The 25,477-nt window shown below is 38.6% G+C and overlaps 1 protein-coding gene across 3 annotated transcripts in view; it reads right to left on the bottom strand.

Moving 5' to 3' along the window:
- GMDS (GDP-mannose 4,6-dehydratase) overlaps positions 1-25,477 on the bottom strand; it is a 651,165-nt gene that overhangs the window by 518,566 nt on the left and 107,122 nt on the right. For all 3 annotated transcript variants that reach the window (XM_017850337.1, XM_017850338.1, XM_017850339.1), the window contains exons 2-4: positions 8,965-9,009; positions 1,750-1,837; positions 39-148 (exon numbers count right to left, since the gene is read on the bottom strand). In XM_017850337.1, coding sequence (XP_017705826.1) covers positions 39-148; positions 1,750-1,837; positions 8,965-9,009 — 243 coding nt within the window. The remainder of the gene's footprint in view (positions 1-38; positions 149-1,749; positions 1,838-8,964; positions 9,010-25,477) is intronic.

The raw sequence follows: 25,477 nt of genomic DNA, 5'->3' as shown, positions 1-25,477 counted from the left end.
AGAAACACAGCCAGAGAAATCATAATGAAAATGCTTACTTTGACGTGGCTCTGGGCTCCAAGGTTGTAGATCTCCGTGGGCTTTACTTCATTAATGATCTTCACAAGGCAGGTACTGTCAGTGAGATCGCCATAGTGCAACTTCATGTCTTCAGGATACAAAAACATACCATTAGATAGAGAAAAGCAACATAAGCTCAGTTTTTTAAAATATCAAAATTGAAATGCATATCTGGAAAGTCTGAAAACCAGGGTCAAAATGGAAATGCTGTACTGATGGTTCTGGAGTAGCAGAATATAACTGTAATCTTTAACCTAAATAATAGAAAGATAGCTACATAATGCCTATGTCTGTAAAAGATTTTGGTGTTAAACTGGGAGAAACTTTTTTAAAGCATAGTATCATGAACATACTATACAATCACATATCTTAGGGCTCCTGGTGGTTGTAAGATGTGTTCTGTGAGAATGAGATTCAAAAAAAGAAAACATTGTGATAACATGTATGCCATCTACAGAAATCTATAACACTGATGATGATGAAGATGACTCTATTTTCTTTAGACACTTTTATCTAGTAATTTTTAAGTACCTTATAAACATCAATCCGTAGGCCCTGCATGAACGCCTGATACGGTGACATAACTGATTAAAGGACAACTAGCCTATTTGAACTCCTAAATCTAAACAGATCCTTACACTGACTTCATTATACAAGAATTTGACACATGTGGAAGGGTGATTTACTAACTTGATATTGTCATCATTTTTACATAATATTGATCTACATCTAGATCCAATGGCAGGCCTGTTCTGACCTTTGCACAAAAACAATAATGAGTTTCAAAGACAATGCACTTAATGACTTACAGTGGAAAGCCTTTTACTGGAGACTACTGCATCATCTTCCTGATGCTGTCACTATCTATACAAGTAACCCAAACCTTCAAATACGCAGGGGTTGAGGGGTGAACACAAAACCACATATGGTTTACAAGCTGAATGTATTGTCCTTGCTGGCTGGAAAAACTGGCCACATACTGCAGGCTGAACTTGGAGTTAAAATCCCTGTGTCCTGGTGCCAGCTCTGCCTTCTTCACAGTGTGCAACCTCAGAAAATTCAAAACCTCTCTATCTCCATTTCCTCAACTATAAAATGCTCTCTGGGTCTCCCTATCCACCTCAGGAGTTGCCATAAGTTCAAACAAGAAAACATTCGGCTTGTGCTATATAAACTGTACAGCTACATACAGGCAAATTAACAAAAGCAGCAAAACAACTGCAAATACTGACAATGACAGTAATTTAGAACATTTTGATTGCCATTTATTTGGGCCTATCTTCACAAATTATTTTTAAAAATAATTAAATGTACAAAGATTGTTTAAGTTGATTAAATTGGACCAAATATAAAAAGTGGGTCAGTGCACTGTCAGTATGGAACTGTTCTTACTTGGAGGAATAAGGACACCTGCAGAGGGGTGATCAAAGGCATGCCCTTCCTTGGTCTCTCTAAGCCATCTACTCCACAGCCTTCTAACAGCCAAACCATCATGACACTATGGCCTATGGCAGTGAGCAGAGAAGATTTTCAACACATGTAAATCATATTCAGTGCAGTAATTCATGCGTAAATAACTGTGACTTGTTGGGCACTGACAAAAATGATATTTGAAAACACCTTATCTGAACATAGGAACATCTGAAAATACATTATAGAAAGAGATTCTAGAAAAAGAAAATGACTTACTTCCTTCAATGTGAGCCTGGGGATTCTTATATAGATGCTCAATTCGACCCGTATTAAATGAACTGGACCGCCGTACAATTCCATGGACCTGAGTTTTTACAGTGTGGAAAGATAAATGTGCAATGAGGACTAATAAATGACTTCTTTAGCTAATGTTTAGCTTTATGAAACAAATGATTTCTAAGCATCATTTAAAATTATTAGAAATAGTCCCACTGCTTACTTTCTCCCCAACCACTGTCCACCAGCTACCAACATCCTACCTCTGTCTTTCCTCAGTGATTTTACTGCCAATCTAAACAAACATAATCAGGTAATTATGTGACTTCATGCTTCGTTGTAGATACTCAAACGTCTCCTTTTCCAAACACACACACTTACAGCCTAACTGCTGACAAAAATATCTCTTCCATTTGAAACTGAAGACAGACCACGTAAGGCCATTTATCGGTAAAACGGCATTTGTGGCCTGCTTAACACACAGCACAAGGCCATCACATCTTCTCAGTGTCCTCAGAGCTTGCATTTTGCATCTACTGTATGTATTTCTGGAGCCACAGACATAATCAGAGAGCAGATGTTATTATGCAGCTAAGTAGAAAAGACAGAAAGTCAAAGAGCATGGGTAAGAGACAACATTTACGTACTACTCAATTTAAGACCTAAAGAAAACTCAAACAAAGAGAGGATTTTTAAAATTTTTTTATCTTGACTTAACCATAGGTGGGGAGCGGGGTGAAAGCTGATAGAACAGGAATGTAATGCATACTTGCCTGATACTGAAGAAAAGACTATTTGTGTATGAAACATAGGAGAAATTGTTCCAGACCTGGTCCCACTTCCTTCTCATGTCAAGATTGCTCCCTTTGTGCTGCCAATGCTAACACCAGCTTATGTCACCAGCTGCCCTAGTTCCAGTTCTACTGGTGGCAGTTTTAATCCTTGACTTATTTTAGAAGTGTTCCTTCTTATGTTGAAAAGTTCATTTGCAGCTGAATATAGTTCTATATTTTAACTCAATCGTTTCTGTTTCAAACCAAAATTAATCCTTGGTATGACTCAAATATTCCAAATATGGAAGTAAATTATAAGAATATAAGACTTTCTTTCAAACAGAAAGAAATGTCATCATTTTAAATGGCATACATGAGAAACTGACTTCTGCGAAAGATGCAACACACCCACAATTAATATTTCTGTTGGTGGGCTGCTTTGGGAGAAAAGCACTCATCAACATTATTTTTCAAAAGAACGAAACCCAAGAAAAGTTGGTAAACATGAAAATATTTTGGGAAAGGAACTTCACAAACTTGGTTGACATTTGAGGAGACAAACATTCAACCCTAGGAAGCATTAAATTGAGATCTGGCTATACATATCTACTTCCTAATTTAGACGTGGAGAAAACACTAATATTAAGCTTATCTGTTCTACTTCATGATCTCCCATTTTTCAGGTTGCTAGTTAATTGTAAAGTTGAACTGCTCTACAAACTTAAGTTTAACAAAAAGTATGTATTTCACATATATACTTATACATAGCAAAACTTATGTTTACTATCAAAGTTACTTCTGAAATAGATTTCTCAGATGTAAATTCTGTTTTATTAAATAGAAAAGAATGTCTATACTCTAAAAACAGTAATTTAACTTTGACAGAGAAAAGAATAACAATAGTATTATTTAGGCTATCTTCTCTGGATTGCTGGATTCTGGGGAAGTCACATATTCCAACAGTCCAAAATATAGAGAGATGCCATTTATTAATATGTATTCATTACATATAAATATAAAAAGCTTTGACAAAAATATGAAATGATTTTGATGCATTCCATGTAAAACGCAGACAACTACACGAAGTCACAGCCAATCACAACCAAGACTTTACTGTCACGTTAAAAATCAAAAGCATTAAGCACTAGTTGCTTTTTTTTTCAAATCAAGTGTTTTAATTTCCTCTAACTCCCACCATTTGGTATGTGTACACACGGAAAGAAAGACCTGCCAAATGCTTAATCCATGACAGCAGGTATTATTCTAAGAAGTAATGAAAGCTAGGTCTGTCTGCTTCTGAGACAGGTGAAATACAGACTTCAACACAAGCCAAAATGTGTGCAAACTGCATAATCTAGTTAAGAATTTGAGATTAGCGGCTTTCTCTTTACAGAAGGGATGTACATAGAGCTTTTTGTTTGTTTTTATAAGGATTTTGGGAGAAAAGACATGAGGTATTAGGAACCCAACTGAAAAGATAAAAGAGCTGAATTTGGCTTTATATAAACTTAATCAAAATCATTACAAAATTAAAGTAGTCCAGACAGAAAATATAATTCTGAAACACTGAGGTCTTATACTAAATGAAAATGAGTTTTTTGACAAATTTCATGTCCCACTTAACAAGGTGATAAAAAGGAAAATTTCAAGTTCTTTCCATTTAAAACAAAGTTGGTTTAACTTCAAAATCCACAGTCAGATCAGAAAAATAACAGAAATGCTTTATTATTTATTAATTATGATCAAGAAAATGGAAAATTATTATCACTGAATTTCAAATTCTTAGTGTCTAGATTTCTCTTGGAGGCAAGGATGACTCCCAGGGATGGTTAATGTCACTCACCTTTTGAGAAGTACAGATTATTTAAGTAGCATCAATAGCTGACACTTACACAGCAATGATCATGTACTAGACACTGTATGTATCAAATGACTTAATCATCACAGAACCTTACTGTAATAATACTGGTACCATTCCATGAATGAGGACATTGCCTGAGAGAACGCAGCTAGTAAGTGGCAATGTTAAAGAACATAGCCTTGGCCAACCCTGCCAACACTCAGTATAGTTTCAAAATGAAATCCATAAAAGCTTCGCCTTTTTTCTAATCTGGGATAACAACCCAGAGGAAAAATAGTTCAAGGATTCTCATAGATTAAGAAAGTATAGCAACTCCATGTTCTAACAAAAAATCTCCCAGAGATAACAATCGGACTGTCCCTACATCCATTTCTTTTCTATGCTGATCCTTCACGTCACAATTTACCTATTCTTTATTTTAAATTCTTATACATTGTGTTGTAGCTGTTACTAAGTTATTCAATATAGATTTGTCATATAGTCCCAGATTTTAGCTTTTAAAGGGTTCAACATTGTCTTTACTTCTCTGGTTTTCCTCTGTACTTAGTGCAAAATGGGCACAAAAGTGTGTTGTTGGTTTATCTGCTAACAGTGGTGCTGGAAACACACTTGGAACTAGAACGTGCTTTCATAAAAAGTTTCATTTCTGTCAATCCTCCGTTTTCCCTTATGACAGGAAGAAATGCAAACAGCTCCAGCATCCTAGGCAACAGAACATGCCTGCTACTCAGGAATGCTGATTAACGAATCCAACTAAAGAGCCGATTAAAGATCCGTGTCCACTGGCTTGTCCACATTAGACCCCATGTCACTCTGCCAGCTCCGTATCAATAAGCCCGTAAGTCCCACAGAACTCCACTGGGCTAAGTATTTTCCATGTACTGTCTTATCTAATCTTCGCAACCACCTCCGGAGACAGGTGTGCTTATCATCCCCATTTACAGAAAAGGCAACTAAGTTTCAGAGGTGTCGAGTGACTTGCCCAGGGTCACGGAGCCTGCAAGTGGCAGAGGAAGAGTGAGACACAGGTGTCCAGTGGCCAGCCTGAGGCTCCTTTGCCACAGCGAGCTAACCACCTTGTCCACCCCTCTGGCTCTGTACTGGTCAACAGGGATAAAGGAGAATGATCCTCTGCACTTCAGCAACGTGTAGAATTAAGTGTATAAAGTATCAAAGAGTGATCGTCCATAAAACTCAACAATTTTTGGGTTTCCTCATTATGAGATGACACCTATAAGTAATAAAGAACGAATGTTACATCCATTCTCCTTATGCTCTCCTTAACATTTAATCCTGAGCAAAATTCAAGCAACAACATTAAAAACTGTCATTTTAAACTTCTAAATTGAGGCTTTTCTCAGTGAGAAGTAACCCTTCACTTTTTCACCTCAAACGGTTCATTCAGAGATGTGGATTTCAGTGGCCACATTTGATGGCGAGGCCTCACGGCTTCAGGAATCTAAATGTGCGTGAGGTGATACAAAGTGATTAACCATAACTAATCAATCTGTTAGTATACGCTATTGCTTTTCAAGTCATCCGCAAATGCCTATTTTTGCTTTAAGGCTAGCTAAGTTATTTCTACTTTCATTTTGCTTTTCTGATGGGAGAAAAAGTAAAGGAGTACGTCTAAGTGCGCTACATGAATTCCACACACAGGGTTTGTTTTTGCCTACACCACCCATTATCACTACCCCACCAACCTAGCTCTGCCCTCCTGCACACTCCCCTCCAAGTGGCTGTGGCTTCTCCACATTGCCCATGCTTCCCAGTTTCAAAATGCACAACTGGCCTTACCACTGCTAACCAACCAGTGTGCCTTTCTTTTCTAGAAAGAACAACTCAGCCTCAGCATCAACCCTCTTCTTCACAGTGTTTATCTGTTCCTGGTTTGTCCTCTGCTATCCCCAAGTAGGTTATTTCCAGCTGTTCCTAACCTTTGTAATAGACCTCACACAAAGGCTAGATTCAAAATAATACGGTAACCCAGAGAAGCAAGGCCTCACGGATTTAAAACGTCTTAGGGTACCTTGTTCAACTTCATCATATGATGCAATGAATCACCCGATCTCATCTAAACCTTCAGTTGTGATGGTTTCTCTATCTGTAGTACCCAGGCAAGCAACGTCACACTGACTGGGGTCATGTTAGAAAGAACAATTCCCAGAGCCCTGAACCAGCCTTCTGTGTCTTAACAGGGCCTGATTCTGATGCACACTAAAGCTTGAGAGCCTGAAGTCTCTAAGCATCCGAAGTTGTTGATGCCGACCACGACCACCGCCCCACCCAAGTTCACACGCAATAACATACGTCCCTCTCCCATCCTACTTCACGCAATCTACTAATCCTCTTCTTTTACTCATGGCCTTCAAAAATCAGGGATGCCGCTGATAAATCAGGACATTTTCCAATGCGGCCAATTTGAAAAATTACTCTAACATTTACTTTGACATAAGCATAAAAACATAAAGCCTGTGCCACCATCAGATTCCTCTTAATGGTTTATTCTCCAACTATACCAATCTCTTAAAATTGAGGACAGCAGCCTATTAAAATTGAATACAGTACAGATAAACACACTTACAGTCCCACAATATGCAGACAGCTCACATTTCCCTGGACTAGGAAGAGAATTAATTTCTGATTATGCTTTGTGGCTGTGTACTTTCCCACTATAGTGTCAACCATGTTTCCTTCTATGAGTTTACGGATCTCTCTCTCCTAAACCTGTTTTCTCTCTCAACCATTGTTTCAGTGATAAATTCCTCCCATTAACTATGATTTGTCAAGTGGGCCTTCTATTGTCTTTTTGTATCAGAATAAAATCTGCTCTTACGATTTCAAATACTGCAAAAACATCTGCAGCTTATCAGGCAGTCCTAGGCTCTCGTTACATCTATTTGCAAATCTCTCATCCTTCTTGTCTTCTGAAGTCTGCTAGTTCCTTAACAAGGGACACCTAAACAGAGATCTGCTTCTCTGCCTTTTCAAGTAACACTAACAGTACCATGTGCTTGAGAATGGTTACCATCTACACATCCAAACTCGCTCTGTCACTGTCACTGGGTCTACCATCACTGCAGTGCAAAGCCGTGCTCCCTCCTCCTCTGGACTAGACACAGGCGCTGCCTGTTAACACCACCCTCACCTCCAGTCTCAGCCCACCTTGTCCCCAGAAGAACGGATCCCAACACTCATGTGGTTTTGAGCATCACTTCTGACATGCCACCTCACTCAAATTCTTTCCTGTTGTGTTTCCATTTGCCCAAATTACACTCTTCACAAGTGCAGCGATTTCTGCTCCAGCTAGCTCCTTTTCTAGGTTCACTCAATACACAACAACATCACTAATTCCTCTCTAGCCATCAAACATCTCTCAGCTGGTCCCAAACATCTGAAACACAGTATGGGCATCTCTCTGCCAAGCTATTCCTTTTAACAGACATTCAGGCCTTAGGTTAATCTAGCCTGAATAAATATAGGTCTTTCTCTAAAACCAACACTTTGTACTACACATAATCTACTCTAAAACTCTCTGCTCTGTAGAATTTGTATTTCTTTCTCGATTATTATAGCAACTTATGCATATGGATATATGTATACACATGTACTTTCATAATTCCATGTTTTATTTTGATATAATTACAAAATGTAGCATTAGCTATTAGAAAAGGGTACAGAAGGTGCTAAACACATCTACTGTTACTTCTTCAAGTCTAAAAGTCAAGGCTCTCAGATTATAAGTTAAAAGAAATTAACTTTTTTTCTTTAAATAATGTTGGCATTTAGATGCCAAATTCTTTCCTGTTGTGTTTCCATTTGCCCAAATTACACATTTTTAAAACAATGTACCAACAATTAGAATAAACAGACAATCCTAAATTATTAATGTAAACATTCATAAAGCAGATCAGAGCATATGGGCCACTGTAAAGGTTTTTTTTTTTTCTTTTATAGCATGAATTTATGTACATGTATATATCTGGAAAACGTTCTTTAAAAAATTAAGTTGTACATACTTAGCACATCAAAATTAATATATAAAACTTCTGTTTCTTTTAAAGTAAAGAGAAATGGTGAAGACAACGACAAAAGCAGCAAACCTAAAAGTTTCAGCTCCATAAAATATATGGTTGCCTTTTAGAAAGGAAAACCTCCAGGTATAAATTTTTCCTTCGTTTGCCAACGATCAGCTTGGTTTTTATTGCTCTCTGTAATTTCTGAATTAAGTGACTTCACTGTGAGTAAGACTTTCTTATGAAACACATTACATCATAAATTAACCCGAATAATGTTACAGCTTCAGCTTGCACAGGCTGCTGCGTTATCGGAGAATGTGGGAAGTGTGCACTACAGCTGAACACTGTGAGTGCAGGGGAGCCACCAGTGCTCACCAGCAGATAAACAGCACAATGGGTTGGCAGGCCCACAAGCCCAAAGACACATTCTTCCCTGGATTCTGATTTGTTATCTGTGTTTCAGTGGAAAACACACTCAGGAGGACGGCAGCAGAGGAAGCATGTGGCCACTGCATGTGAGCAACCCCTCCAGCCTGCGCCTGCTTCCCATTGAGTCACCCACCTCGTAGCCTTTCTCCAGCAGGAACTCAGCCAGGTAGGAACCATCCTGGGAAGAAAGGAAAAATTGCAAAACGTCAGTCTTATAGTGGTATAGAAAGGTGGTCCAGACGAAGAGTTTTGAGAAAAGCATTTAAAAGGCTACCCATAATGTGGATAAATACCACATGGTGTTCCACTATACACAAAGCATTTTCACAAACAGTATTCATTTGAGCTCCACAGAAGACAGAGGATGAAAACGGAATCCAGGAAGTGATAAGCATCAACAGACAGCATGAAGTTCCAGAATCAGATGGATTTGGGTTTAGGTTTTGCCACTTACTAGTTGTGTGAAACATGCAAAGTACGGGGGCAGAATGCCTTGGTATCATAGCAACAAAAAGAAATCTTAGTAATTTTGAGGGGTTGTTAAAAAAGATCACTGGGGGCCAGGCACAGTGGCTCACACCTGTAATCCCAGTACTTTGGGAGGTCAAGGCAGGAGGATCACTTGCATTCAAGAGTTGGAGACCAGCCTGAGCAACATAGTGAGACCCTACCACTATTAAAACAAAACAAAACAAAAAATTGGTGGAGATGGGGTCTCACTATGTTGCCCAGGCTGGTGTCAAACTCCTGGACACAAGTGATCTTCCTACCTTGGCCTCCCAAATTGCTAAATTACAGATATGAGCCACCAGGCCCAGTCTAAAACATCTTTAAAAATTAGCCAGGCATGGTGGCCCATGCCTGTGGTACCAGCTACTTGGGAGGCTGAGGTGGGAGGATCATTTGAACCTGGGAGTTCGAGTCTGGAGTAAGCCATGATTGCAAAACTGCACTCCAGCCTGGGTAGCAGAGGGAGACCCTGTCTCCAGCGGGAAAGAGAAAAAGAATCACTGGGGAATTGATAAGATGGGAGCTACATGGGTTGGGGACATGGAAGGGCTAGTGTGAGGAGGAAAAGACTCCATGGCAGAATAAAGAAGGCCAGGGGACGTGGAGGAAGGCAAGTACCTATGGACGGCTGGCCTTTCCAGGCAATGGCCATGGCTGGCTGTTAACCCTAAAGGTTCTGGAAAATCACTGAAGGCTTGAAAGGGTTTTAAGGTGGCAGGGAGCAGGGATGGGGATCAGATTTGTATTATTATGCACACACACATATACACTCTGAAAAAAAGAAGATATTCTCTTTTTTGTAAAATCATAAGCATTTCCTTTTTATTAATCTTAAATCATATAGCTAATTCCTGCCTTAAAATGAAGGTATCTGACAAAATACAGAGATTCTCAACTGGTTCTTAATAATTCTTTTTAAAATTTCTGGTAGGGGTCTTCATTTGACCTACTATATTTCATGAGCCACTTTTAGACAGAAAGCATGAGAGACATATAATTAAACTATTTAATAGGTCAAAAGTTCAAAAATCACCATTCTGGAGGTACTATAAAAAGTCACCAGCCTCTTAAACTGGTTAGACATTTTGCAGTCAATCCCGTAATTGCTCCTCTGCCCAACCAGAGGGTCCTCATCCATCTCATTCAGACTAAAAGATAAAAATGAGAAGCTCCAACCACTGGAAATTCGTGTCCTCAAAAGTGGTTGGGGATGGTTGGATTTTCTTCAGTTTCTTCAATTTGAATAGGCTTTAAATATCCCTTTGAGCTTCAAAAGCTCCTACCAGATATTCCAGGAAAAAAAAAAAAACTTTTCTTATTACTTGACCAAAAGCTGGAATTGGAGATACCCTATGGGTTCTGAAAATGAAAGGACTGCCAAGCGAGTGTTTACTACATTAATGCAGAAGTCATGCATAAATCCAGGCAGAATGACAAGGCGAAGCATACAAGGAACACATTCTGTGGTTCATAAAACCTGGAGCAGATTTTCTTCTTCTCCTTTTTCTTCTTCTTTTTTAAGATGGCATCTTGCTCCTTCACCCAGGCCAGAGTGCAGTGGTGCTAGCTCGGCTCACTGCGACCTCTGCCTCCGGGTTCAAGCGATTCTTGTGCCTCAGCCTCCTGAATAGCTGGGATACAGGTGAGTGCACCACCCCCAGATAATGCTCGCATTTTTAGTCGAGACGGATTTTCACCATGTTGGCAGGCTGATCTGGAACTCCAGATCTCATGTGATCTGCCTGCCTTGGCCTCCCAAAGGCTGGGATTCAGGCGTGAGCCACCATGCCAGGCCTAAAATCTCCAGCAGATTTTCTTCTGACTTCTTGAGGTAAATATTCTAGTTTGTAGATTCATGTGGAGAAGAGAAAATGTTTGGTATATTCTTTTTTAATGCCATTCTTACAATTCTTATGGTTTTTACATATCTAAAATATATGTGAGATAATGACACTGACCATTATCTAAGTTAGATAATGACACTGATCAATTCAGACCATGACAAGCCAAGTCGGGCTACACAACCATTGAAAATGTTATTTAGGACAATCAATATCCCTATAAATCAATCAATGAGAAAACAGTTTAATAAAAAAATACTTTCAACAAGAATAATAATTTGGCAGTAGGTTGGAAAGCCACGTAAAGTACCAAGTTTGGGCTTTGTTTCGCTATTCTTGTTTTGAAGCAGGCAACACTATACTTTTAATCATTCTCTTGGAATAAAAAGTTCGAATGCTTTGTGTTCTACCATAGCTACATTAAATGTTTTAAAAAAAAAAAAAAAAAGCCAGAAGTAAACGTGCGAGAGATCCCTGAGGTGGGAAGAGCTGTGATTATTTAGAGAGCTGATGTGAAACAGACCTGACCAGGACTGAACCCTGTCAATAAGGTCTTGTTCTTCTCACCCAGGCTGCTTCTCAGACTTTCCAACCACACTGGAACATTCTGAACCAGTAGTGGCACCGGCTTCCTCCTCACTTCCTTGCCAGGCCTCTCGAGTGATAGGGCCTGGGCCGCACAATGAGTGGGAAACGAGCCGAGCGAGGGCTCCTGGTCCCCAGCCCAGGGGACCCAGCTGGCTGCCCCCTCGTCCTTTCCCCAGGCCCTGGGGACTCTAGGAGAGACGCAGTATCTGAGCAGGCAGACGTCCGCCAAGCCAACAGGATGGTGGTTTCCGCCTCCTCTTGAAGCACAGGGCTGATAAAGAATGCTCCAATCAGACTAATGACTGAAATGTCATAGCAAATGAGAACCTACAACTACCATTAAGTTCTGACGCTTGACTCCTCTGAAACCAAGGAACAAATAGACTAAATCTGTAACTCATTCAGTATGAACACAATTAATCTGGTATAAAGTCCTGCCTAGGTTCAATCCTTGTTACAGAAAACTTTTTAATTGTAAAAATAATGTCCCAATGTGACCCTTTTAAGTTTAATTTCACACACGGGCTACGAAGGGTATCTATTTTATATTAAATACCACACTATTTTGAGCAATCACCATGGCTTTAACATTTTCAAGACACAGAAATATTTTCCTTTTTTTTTTTTCTTTTGAGACAGAATTTCGCTCTTGTTGCCCAGGCTGGAGTACAACAGCACAATTTCGGCTCACTGCGACCTCCACCTCCCAGGTTCAAGTGATTCTTCTGCCTCAGCCTCCTGAGTAACTGAGATTATAAGCACCCACCACCACACCCAGCTAATTTTTTGTATTTTTAGTAGAGACAGGTTTCACCATGTTGGCCAGGCTGTTCTCAAACCCCTGACCTCAGGTGATCCACCTGCCTCAGCCTCTCAAAGTGCTGGGATTACAGGTGTGAACCACCCATCCTACTCTCACAAGAACTAAGCTAGGAAGGTGGGCAGGTATTTGGCATCTCAGGTAACTGAGGCACAGGGGGGGTTAGCCAACTTTTCTAATATCACACTAGTTACAGACAAAGCCAGGACTAGAATCCTAGCCATCCATTGTTTTGAAGTAGAAAATAATCTCCTTCCTTCCACTCCTCTACCTGGCACCAAAACATGTCAAAACCCAACAAAATAATAAAAGACCACAAAAGATGTATTTTCAAACCAAATTGATTCAGTCATTTCCATTACAGGGTGTTTTATGATTAAACAGTGCTTCCAGTTTTAATCAAGTGACCCAAACGCAGAGAAGTCATGTAATTTTAGAACACTCCTGAGCTCAAAGGAGGGAGAAAGGACACAGCACCTGAGAATTTCCAGGTCTGGGTTTTGGGGGCACTTGCACTGCCCATGCAGTGGTTCAGTGTTGTTTGGAGGTGGATTTAGATTGCTGGTGGTTGTAAGTCCGGCTTTGGGGCCAAAGGGCGGGGCACCAGGGTCCCATGGGGCCGGGTTTCAGTGTTCCCGATGCCTCTCCCGTTCTTCCGAGGGGATGGACCCTCACTTTTCATGGAGTACTCAGAAATGTTCCAGACAGAGTTATGTAAAAATTAAAGAGCAATTCCAAAATTCACAGAATCATGTTTTGACTACAGTATGACAACTATCTAAAATTTCACAACTATGAAAAGCTGAGAGAAACACAGAAAGTTTCCCCCTTCTCTCAATGATCACAGGTGGCTGAAAAAAGACTGATCTCACATCCACACACACACCCTACACACCCCATCCAAACACATTATGTATGAGGGCAAGCCATCCTCCTGCAACACAGAAAGACTAGTATTTTTCTCTTCTCTTGTAATACAGATGAATGAATAGCCCAGACAGACAAATGAAAAGGGAACTTTCTTATACGCAATGTGAGAACCTGGCCCCTCTGAACTGCATGCTAAATCATACTGTATGTTTCTACTTAAGCACCCTGTGGCAGCTTCTTTGAACAGGATAAGGTCATGGTACTGGGCTAAAGAAACCATGCCACTAATAAAATGAATCTCTTTGTTTAGATCATTTCAAGCATCAGGAAATAGAATATCCCCTTCTGCAAGAAGAGAAAGCACTCGTTTGCACTGCCTTTTTATGTTCTTTAACTCTATGTTGTCTAATTACTCCTAAAACATCTTCCCAGCTAATTGAAATTACAATATCAAGGGAATCTGTACCTCCAATAAGCAATATATGAACGCTTCAATGATTCACGAATTATGCTGTTTTGAATGAGACTGAAAGCTTCCAATGATTTAACTACTGCTGTGAAGAATACGGAGACAGAATGCAACATGAAAGTATTTATACCTAGGCTATGTTTGTGACACAAATCATCGGACAAAAGCTCTGTCAGACTCACAAAATTCAAAAGACTATGGGGATTAATTAGTCCAACCCTCTCACTTTACAGATCAGGAAATTCGGATTCAAAACAGGTAAATATTTATTATACAGTCACAGTTATGAAGTAGCAGAACCTGCAACCAAAAAATAAAAATGAAAACCAGGTCCCTGGACTCCCAGACCTCAGAATTTTGCACTAAAAAATACTGAGTAAATATCTAAAATGAAGAGGCTGCACTAATGACCACAATTGAGAACCAGGTAAAACAGACAAATGGAATTACCAAAGTGAAGAACAAGAATAGAGCCAATAATTAACGATAGAGCAATAATTAACTGATTAGTAGAGAGGAAATGAGGATCCCATCAACATTTAAAACATAGAAATAACTCCCATCTCCTATAGTCTTTAAAGGTGAAAAATATTTCCCCATAAAAGCTGCTGTCATCAAAGAAACAACTTTCACTTCCTTTGATTTACCTCCTGGTAGAGAGAAGCACTGCAATCCAGCAACATGATCAATAACCTCTGAATAATGAAGAATTGCTTATGTCCAGCAGCTAAGATACTCTTTACATAGCCACCCCTTCCCTCCTTTCAAGGGCAATAGCCTTGCAAACAGGTGCTCAGTGATTGCACATACACCTCAAACACATCAAGAAAAGAGAGCCTCTCTGTGGCCAGACACAATACCTTCTCTAGTATTGGGTGATGAGTGTAAGGCTAACACAGGTATCAACCTTTCAGAAAGAGGCCAGAGGCTTTCAATCATCCTATATACTGGTCTACCATGGCACAGAATTCTCTCCCCCAAAACATACACAGTTTCAATAGATTGCAATGTTATGTTATGTCCATGGTTAGTTTGATAAGAAAAAAAAAAAAAGATTTACATATAAAAAATATCAAACAGGGAAGAAATGTCCTAAAAGATTAATTTTAAAAAATGTTCCCCAATGTGATAGCTTTTTAAAAATGGTACAAACGTGTTTTTTCATTTTTTGACTAGTATTAACACGATAGAGTTTTTGGTGTTTGTGACCTTAATTTTTTTTTCAGGGAATTATACATACACTATACCTATTTTTCTAGTAGGCTGTGTTTTACCATTTGGTTTGTTCTTAAAAGTATCAAGAACGTGTATAAAATCGACTAATTTTCACCTCCAATAAAAGCCACTCAAAACCTGATATTTTGAAGCAGGCTAGCAAATCTTCAGTCTCTTTTATACTGTAAATGATTATTGCAAACCCTTAGTATAATATTAGAGCAAGGAAGAATGCAAACACAATGTGAACTCAGGAGCGCACATCGTTGCACAACTCAACATGTGTAATAATACTAACTTCAACATACTAAAATAATTCTCTATAATTTAGGCAAACTCTATAAGGAAAATGAGACTAAAGGGTTTAAAACAAGCAGGTACAAAGGAAGCAATTGTTGGTACAGTATAGAAAGATTAATTTCTAATTAAACGATTAGGAGAAAAACAGCCCACATACACACAGATACTTCAATAAATACAGTCCCAGAAAAGCTGGAAAAGCCTCAAAAGGACAACCAGTCCCCAACTCACGATGGTCCCACCTACAATTCTTGAACTCTATGATGGTATGAAAACGATACACATTCAGTACACTCCTCAACTTACAATGGAGTCTAAGATAACTCCATAATACGTTGAAGATACTGTAAATCAAAAATGTACTTTTGATATTTTCAACGTACAAAGGATTTATAGGGACAGACCCCCACTGTAAGTTAAGGAACATCTGTAAATCCAAAGGCATCTATTAACAGCCTATGTGTGTGCTGGGTGGTACAAAATACATAGATAGAGCAAAGGTGAGTCCGCCTGCTCATCACTACATGAATACACGCATGCCCAAGCAATACAGTATCTCACTGGTTTTCCTTTTTTTTTTCTTAATGTAAGTTCCTTTTGTTTGAACCTCTATTTTCCACTCTCTCCCTCCCTCCCATTCTTTCCACTCATACTGAAGTTTTTATCCATCAGAGAAAAAAAAAAAAAAAAAAAAGTCATGTGGACTACTATTAGTACAAATGATGACAGCAGTACTAATAAGAATAGTGAGCACTTGTACAGCACTTGGTATACACCCGGCATGCACTAAGTGCTCTGCATTCAGTATCTTTTTAACTCTTCACAATAACCCCATTTCGTTGGTACTGTTTTCATCTCGATTTTACAAATGAGGAATCTGAGGTGAATTGAGAGGTAATAGCTCAGGTCTCATAGTTAGTAGGTAGAACATGGATTTAAACCATGTCTACTCGTAATAAATTATTTATATGGCAATTTGCTTCACTAATAGGATCGATCCCTCTATAATGGATACTGTTAGAATGGATAATGATGGGCCTAGAGATATTTTCACATAAAATACATACAATGACTATCAAACACCCATTTGAACCATAGGTGTTATGGGATGGAGAAGGACAGGAAGGAAGTAAGAAATTTATTCCCTGCCCTATTGCTCTGAGAAGTATCTGGGAAGCCAGGCATTTCCTGGCCTAGATAGGATTATGTTTCAACTTTGGCTAGGACCTCCAGATTTCACACACATCCACCCACATGTGGACAGGACGAGAATAATAGCCAGGTAACCTGTATAGCTAATCAAAATGTTCTTGCTATCAGAGAACACCAGTAGATGCATGAGTCATGGACAGAAGGTGGCAAGGCTTTGTGGATGAAAGAAAAGCTATGAAATACTACCACACTGACCTCTTCTATACTGGATGGCACAGTGCCCTGGAAAAATAAATCACTACACATGAGCATGAAATCAGGATTGGGAAAATACACAGGAAATACAAGAAGAATATCCCTATCAAATCCTTTTAAAGATCTGCCTAACTGGCCAGTTCAGTGCTGATGTGAATAACTCCTTTCAAGTTTAGAATATACTAGCTGAAAGTTTTTAGAACTCAGGGTTCCAAATACATTAATAAAGATTTGTATAGGTGTGTAGGAAAGTTAATAATAAATTAACAGTAAACTTCACAATGAAATAATAACCTCTTTGCAGTAAATAGCTATACACATTAAAAAATTAAAACTGTACGAAATATAAAATTAGAGTTCCTCTCTCCTCCCTTTCTCACTATCTCTCAAAGTGACAGGCCATACAATTAAAGGCTGTTTCTTTGCAAAGTCCATGCTTTGCAGTTCTAATCACTCGAGTGATTTATAGAGGAAATGATGTTTTGCAGGTACTCTAAAACAGAGCTGCACTTTGTCCAGTGTGCAAGGCCATGCTTAATGAAAACTTTAAATTTGGAAGGAAAAAAACTGCAGTAAAAGAGAAGAATTATGAAATTTCAGTATTTATTTGATTTATTAATGTTTCCTTGTGCATTTCTTTTTATAATTTGTGTCCTGGCTAAGGCAGGAAGGCAAAACAAATGTCCTTTTGTTTATGGCTTTAAAAAGGTCGTAAGAATAACAAAAGGATACATAAATACTGATGACTATATCTTTCCCTATTTCACTGTACATTAATTTAACAGTCTGCTACTGAAATACTGCTGTTGGTTAAGCACAGAGTTAACTATTTTAAAATATTCTTGTTCTTTTTAACCCAATTTCTTTCAAAGATGTAATTAATCCAGTTAAAACCGTTCTTAAAATATGTGCATGTCATGATAGAAACGTCACTTGTCAACTCCCTGATGCATTTCAGATCTGCTCTGCCACTACAGAGTTCCAGCCAGGCAGGAAACATTGTAAATCACTGAAGAAACATACAAGTTAAGAACTGTGATTTTGTTACTTAAAATTACTAAAAAATAGACAAAATTCAAGCATATATACAGGAGCGTAAATGCAGAAATCTGTAAGCATTTACCCAGAAAGGTGCAGATCATTAAACTAATAAAGCTAACTCATGTTCAGCGCCCGAGGATATATCAAATTTTGTAAAAACAACTGTAAGTCACTGGAGGCAAGGAGAGCTCCAAGTTACCACAAAGAATGTTGATTTCACTGAGGTGTGGTGCCTGGGGATAGGTTCACCCGGCAAAACTCGATTTTTGTGGGCTACTAAATCTCTGTATTTGTTAGGTTGCGCTATACTGTGTATTAGGGTTCTGACATCCAGAGAAGGCATCAAAAATTACTTGGGGTGGACGTAGGGGAATCACATATTAAAAGTCCAAAAGTCTGTGCCTCCTTCATGCTTGCAGCTGTCTTCCAGTATCACTGCCTTGTAGACTGTACAATCATGGTGTGATTCTAGATAGCTTAGCTCCACCACAGAAACAAAGGGGATAAAACTAACAGTTGGCGAGATACTGAGATTGCAGTTTGAGCCTCTACAGGACTAATGCTTTTAGGTTGTTTTCATTTTGTTGCTTTGCTTTATTTTGCCAACAGCAACGGGGGCTTAACTCTTTTCCAACCATACACTTTTTAAAATCTCTATTCAGTGGTACTGATAGAAAACATTTTTTCAAGATTCCACTGAAAAAGACCAGAGCTTTTGTAAGGGTAGTGGAGTTCTCTAGGTGGAAAAATAACCTCCTGGCCTAATAGGGATTGGGCACCACCACCCACATCTTGGTCTCAATAGCACTAAACTCTAAATTGCCAATCTGGCCAGGCCCTTAGGCTAAGGCAGAAGTGAGTCTTACCTTCAGTGTGGAAGCTGAAAAGCAGGTGTCTCTGATTCAGTCTAACCTGACCATATGCACCTTTTGGTCTAATCTTATAATACTTAAATGTCTAACAACTACTTCTGTTTCCCAGCTATTCTCTGCTAATATTTATGATATATCTGGGCTATGTGACAGTATTTTGTAGATTTGAGTCATACAGTTAAGCTATTACCTTTCTATAGACCTAGTTTGCCTTATACATTCTTCAACCTTACACTATACAGTATTCAAAGTATTTATTATTGTTTCTATCAAAATAATATCTCACATTTCTGTAATTCCTTACAGTTGCTAAGTAATCTTAAGATGTTTTTTCCCATTTATATCTCACAACATCCTGGTGAAGTAGCTGATATTATCCTCATTTTTCCGGATCAGAAAATTGAAGAAAGCATAAATCCCTTGTTCAAGGTCATAGAGCTAGTTAGAGAACTTGGCAGAATATGAAACCAATTTGTCTAATTCTAATTACAGTGTTATGTCCACAATACCTCTCCCCCAACCAAAATAAAAAATGTTTCAACCAAAATAAGATGCCACAGCAGTTTTTTAAAGAAATTAATAAATTTATATAAAAACCCATATGCAGTTTAGCACAAAATAATGTTTTAAATTTAAGTATCTTCAATTATCCTTGCAATAATCCACTATTAAAAGCCACTGCTTAAACCAATCCCCCCTTTAAGTGTACTAAACAACGTGCTACTGTGTGTGTTTGGGTATCAGTGAGTAAGTGTGTGCATGCTTGCCCAAGCTCATTTAAAGGGATATCTATACCTTTATCCTGAGGTTTAAAAACAGTGAGATCTGAATTTTCAGTGTCAAAAGCAGATCATGGAGCAATCAATCAGCTAATAACCATCTATTAATATCTAATGTACTATGCAACATGACAGAGTAAATGAAAATAAGAATACGATGCATTTCCTACGTTTGAGTTTACATAATCTAGTGAGAGGACAAGGAAACAACTCATCTACTACATCATCATCATCATCATCATCATATTAGCAACAACATTAATGCCAACATTCATTCACTACATACTTCTCACATTTTAGGCCCGCACTGGCCAACAGAAATATAATGCGAGCCACATATGTAATTTTTAAGTTTCCAGTAGTCAAATTAAAAAAGGTAAAAAGAAAGATTAATTTTAATAATACATTTATTTAACACATATATCTAGAATGTCTTATGCACATGTTAATAAAAAATTATCCAGATATTTTACATACTTTTTCATATTAAACGCTCCAAAATCCAATGCAGTCAATGAGTTACATAACAATGGGGATACATTCTGAGAAACGTATCATCACATGAACATCACAGAGTATACCTGCACAAACCTAGGTAGCAGAGTCAACTACACACCTAGGAGATATGACATAGTCTTATGGTGCCTAGGTTGCAACCTGTACAGCATGTTACTGTACTGAATACTGTAGGCAACTGTCACACTATTGTAAGTATTTGTATATCTAAACAGAAAAGGTACAGTGAAAATATGGTATCTTATGGGACTACCATTCATCGTATGTGGTCCCTTGCTGACTGATCTACATGTCATTATACAGCACATGACTGTATTTTACACTTACGGCATATCACAATTCAAATGTAAATTTTCATCAGAAATACTTGATCTGTATTTAGATTTCATAAAACTGATCACTGAAAAAGTAAATTTATGTACCCAACTTGCACCAAATATACTTAAAAGTTTTCTCACAACTAAATTGAGTATCCAAAAAATCACTTTCCTTTAATTTTCACGAGTACATTGACAAAACTGGTTCACCTTTGTTTAAAAGAACTGATTTGGGCCAGGCATGGTGACTCCTTCCTATAATTCCAGCACTTTGGGAAGCCAAACCAAAGCCAAAGTATGGCTTGAGGCCAAGAGCTCAAGGCCACCCTGGGCAACATAGTGAGACCCCATTTCTACAAAACATTTTTAAAACAATATTTTTTTAATTAGTTGGGTGTGTCTCAGCTGCTCAGCAGGCTGACACAGGAAGAATGCTTGCAGTCCAGAAGGTCAAGGCTGCAGTGTGCCATGATCACACCACTGCACTCAACCTGGGTGACAGAATGAGACCATGTACCAAAAAAACAAAAAACGTTTGTTATTTTAAAGTAAGCTGGGCATGGTGAGGCAGGCCTGTAGTCCTAGCTACTTGGAAAGCTGGGACAGGAGAACTGCCAAAGCCCAAGAGTTCAAGACTGCAGTGAACTATGACCAGGCTAGCTACTACATTCTAGCCTGGGTGACAGAGTGAGACACTGTTTCAAAAAAAAAAGAAAGAAAGAAAAACTGATTGACTTTGAAGTATAAGCAAATCAGTTTCAAATCCGTATCTGTTCAAGTTAAGTAAGCTCACTAACTCTTGTGTCAAGTCAGTATTAACACCAGATTCAAAGGAGTATTTGCAAAATTTGGAAAACAACTCCGAATTTATCAGTATCAACAAAGAGCTCTTCAAATTCTTTCTAGTTTTTGTAGCCAATGTATACAATGGTATTTATAATTAAAATCTTTTGCACATTGATTAATCATTACTACTGACTTATATTATGAAAACCTTCAATTTCAACATAAATTCTAATATCTGCCTAGCTAGCTGACAAATCACCTTGTCCTTTCCCGAGAGCTTCAAATTAGTTCATTCAAAAGTGGTGTGATTTTGATCTGAGTCAGAAAACATCAACTCTACTGCTATATTCCCTTTTTTTCTTTTTTTGAGACAGAGTTTTGCTCTTGTTGCCCAGGCTGGAGTGCGATGGCGTGATCTCAGCTCACTGCAACCTCCGCCTCCCTGGTTCAAGTGATTCTCCTGCCTCAGCCTCCCGAATAGCTGGGATTATAGGTGTGCATCACCACACCTGGCTAATTTTGTATTTTTAGTAGAGATGGGGTTTCTCCATGTTGGTCAGGCTGGTCTCGAACTCCTGACCTCAGGTAATCCACCTGCTTCAGCTTACCAAAGTGCTGAGATTACAGGCGTGAGCCACTGCACCTCGTCCATATTCCCTTTTTAAGTACTGAATACTGGGGCAAGTGCCCCTTTTTGTTTCAACAAAAGATCACCTTTGGTTGGAGTAAATATTATGCAACAGAAATCTGTGTAAAACTCGTCCACGACTCCACCAATGAGCGCTGCTGAAGATCGCAAGGTCACTGCCTTCATTGTCTTCCATTTCTTTCAGCAGGTCCATAAACCAGCAATGATCCATGGATGTGCACTTATAGACTGGACAATTTTAACTGCTAGTATCTATGACACTTTTTGCCAAGTTAACTACTGTCTTATACTCTGTCCAGCTTCGGAATACAGTGGAATGAAGCAATAAAAGAAATACCAACCTCTTGTAAAATTCCAATAAATACAAAATTTGGCCTAACAGAGCTGGGTCAAATATGTCTGTTATGATAGAGATTAATTATTTCATATCCATCTGAAATTCTTTGCAACATTCAAATGTTTGAATTGAATGTTCTTAAAACATTCAAAAATACCTTTGCCACAAATTTGTTATTTTTGGCAAAAAAAATTACAACATTTCTTTATAAACCTTAAAGTCTGTATTAATTGGACAGTGAATCATCATACTGTGTAATTTATATAAAGCTAAAGGAAGGTAATTGAAATGTTTCAAATTTCACATGGGTCATATGGTCTATAGGCAACTGTTTGGCGGTATTAAAATATCTTTAAGTTTTGTGAAACACATTTTTGTCTCTTCTCATAATTTTCTAACAAAATTTTGGTACCTGCAATAATTCCTTCTGCCATCTCTCCATCTTAAACTGGCTTTCTCTATGGTGCATGAATCCAAGACAGTTTATAGGTGGCCAAAGTTACAGGCTAATACTCTGTTAAAATTTTTTAATTTACTGAACATTTGATATAGTTTAGATTTTTTGTTCCTCCAAATCTCATGCCGAAATGTGATCCTTAATGTTGAAGGTGGGGTCTAGTGGGAGGTGTTTGAGACACGGGGGTAGATCCCTCATGAATGAGTTTTAGTTAGTGCCATGCTAACATCTGCAGAACTCACAGCCAAATAAACCTCTTTTCTCTATAAGTTATGTGGTCTCAAGTATTCCTTTACAGTAATGCAAAACGGACTAACAAAACACTAAATTCTGCTTTCAGGCAACTACTTGCATCAATTCTTTATTGACCTTTGAGAAAAAACTCATCAAATCTACCACAGATTTCTTGAAAATGTCTTAATATTGCCCATTTCATTTTCTTTAAAATTTTTTATTCAATTGCAAATGAGATTCATCATGAGGTCCCTAGTCTCTTGTTGTTCCCACTGCTTTGATCACACTATTAATTTCTGTATCTGTACTCACTCGGCAGCAGTAGTATGCCTTCACTTCAAATTTAAAAACTGTCCATATTTCTTTACTAAAAAGTAATTTAATTACCTTTATTTTATATATCACTTAAACATTTCTGGGGGCTGAGGGATAAAAATCTACATGTTAGGTACCATGTACACTACTTGGGTGACAGGGGCACTGAAATCTCAGACTTTACCACCATACAATTCATCCATGTAACCAAAAACTTCTTGTACCTCAAAAGCAACTGAAATAAAAAATTAAACATTTCAATTACGAATTTGCTTCAACAAAATAATGTACTTGTATCACTATAAGCTGCACCGTCTGCACAAAATATTTAATAAACAACCATAATATTAGAATGCAGAAAAAATATATACCGAATAAATTATTCGACACCAACAAGACTGGTAGTGTGTTTATGTATGTTAACGTAGTCTTAACCAAAACAAGAAAGTTATGTTTAACAGAAATATATTGTGCATTGCTTCCATCTTAAAAATCCAGTTCCTCGGGTGTGCTAGTCACACTGAACTGCCTGACAGCCACATGTGGCTTATAGCTATTGTTCCTGATCATATGAGAGGCTGTGTTCATGGCAGTCTGTATTTATTAATTGTGGTAATTCTCACAAGGAAGAGAAGTATTTACTCTAATTATCCCCACATTACAGACAATGGAATTTAGGCAGAAGTAATTAAGTGACTTACCCAAAGTCACAGAGCTATTAACTGGGGAACTGGGATTTCAACTCAGACAGTCTGACTCCAGAGACTCTTATCCACTATTCCACACCACCAGAAGTTCAACAACAGCACAGCGTTTAAGAGAGATGAGGCAAGAGATGCAGAGTGTGTTAAAAATATATATATAAACCAAACTACTTTGCAATGAAAAGAAGGAAGCCAGAACTCACAGGAAGACATCGTGAAAGAGGAAGAAAGACTTGAGCTGCGTAGTCCAAGATAAATGCTGCAGATAAACAGCACAGGCAGTTGGGTGCAGGAGGAGTAGGTGTGCGAAGTGTGAAAAAAGGGTGTTTAGCCATGAACAAGTAAAGTGGGTCAGCTGTGGAGTTAATGCAGCAGGTTAAAAATTGGTCCCCAAAAGATACGGCCATGTCCTGAGATTTCAACCACTGAAATCTGTGACTGATACCTCATATTAGAAAATCATCTTTGCAGATGTGATGAAGTTAAGGATCTTCTGCCAGGGAGATCACCATGGCTTATCTGGGTGAACATTGAGCACCATCACAGGAGTCCTTATAAGAAAGAGGCAGTGGGAGACTTCACACAGTCAGAAGAGGAGGCTATGAGACCATAGACGCAGAGATGAGGGCCATGTGCCCTAATCAAAGGATCCCAGCAGCCACTAGAAGCTGAAAGAAGAAAGCAAGGAATTCTCCTCTTGAGGCCTCCAAAGGGAACATGGCCTTTCTGACATACACCTTGATTTTGGACATCCAGAACTGTGAGAAGTCAACTGTGTTGTTTTAGGCCACTCAGTCTGTTTCAAAAGCCACAGGAAACTAATACAGCCTAGAATCTCTCAAAACCTGCAACATGCAAAGGGACCTTGTGAATCAGCAAGAGGTCAATCTAGCAAGCAGTAGTTCCCAATTTATTTAATGAGAGAATACCCACTCCCCAGAAAGAGAGAGCTGGTGGTGAAAGCTAACATAAAACCTGTTAGCATCTGGCATGCCGAATATTCCTCTAACAAAGTTTGGGAATTCCTAACCCAACTCACATTCTGGAAGGCAATTTAGTCAAGTTAGTCTGAACTTTTTTCAAACAATGCAAAAACCACCGAAGGTTTTTAAGAAATGTTGCAAGAAGTCAACCATTTGGGGTGAGGAAATCCAGGACCCTGTGACCCTGAATCCAGGGTAGCTTCAAAGTGGCAGAATGCATTGCTTTGGAAGACAAAACACGTCAGCAGCTGAGCCAGCCCTCCCAGCTGACAGTAGTGCACTCTGCCCTGACGGAACCACCTCCTCTGGGAAGTGCTCCTGTCATGAGGGATGCTGACAAACTAAAGTGGCTTCCCAGCGTGACGAGTGAGAAATGACATAAAAGAACGAAAGAAGCGTTGTGCTAGAGAGCCATATTCAAAAGGGAAACAAAATAGCAGTACCTTCAAGTAAACGAAGTGCTAAAATACATTATTAATAACAAAAAATGAACTACAAAGGGGTCAATAAAAGTCCAAGGTGAAACCATCAAGGGGAGTGGGATTAGGTCAACAGGAAGCTGTCCATAGACATCTGCAGTAAGAAGCTCCTGGCCTGTCTGGATCTTCTTGTGGAGACTGGAAGACAAGTTGTCAG

This window comes from Rhinopithecus bieti, unplaced genomic scaffold (genome assembly GCF_001698545.2).
Source record: "Rhinopithecus bieti isolate Rb0 unplaced genomic scaffold, ASM169854v2 scaffold_32012, whole genome shotgun sequence".
NCBI classification, from domain to species: domain Eukaryota; kingdom Metazoa; phylum Chordata; class Mammalia; order Primates; family Cercopithecidae; genus Rhinopithecus; species Rhinopithecus bieti.
The sequence above is the reverse complement of the archived record's forward strand: the minus strand, read 5'-3'. Positions and strand labels throughout refer to the sequence as shown.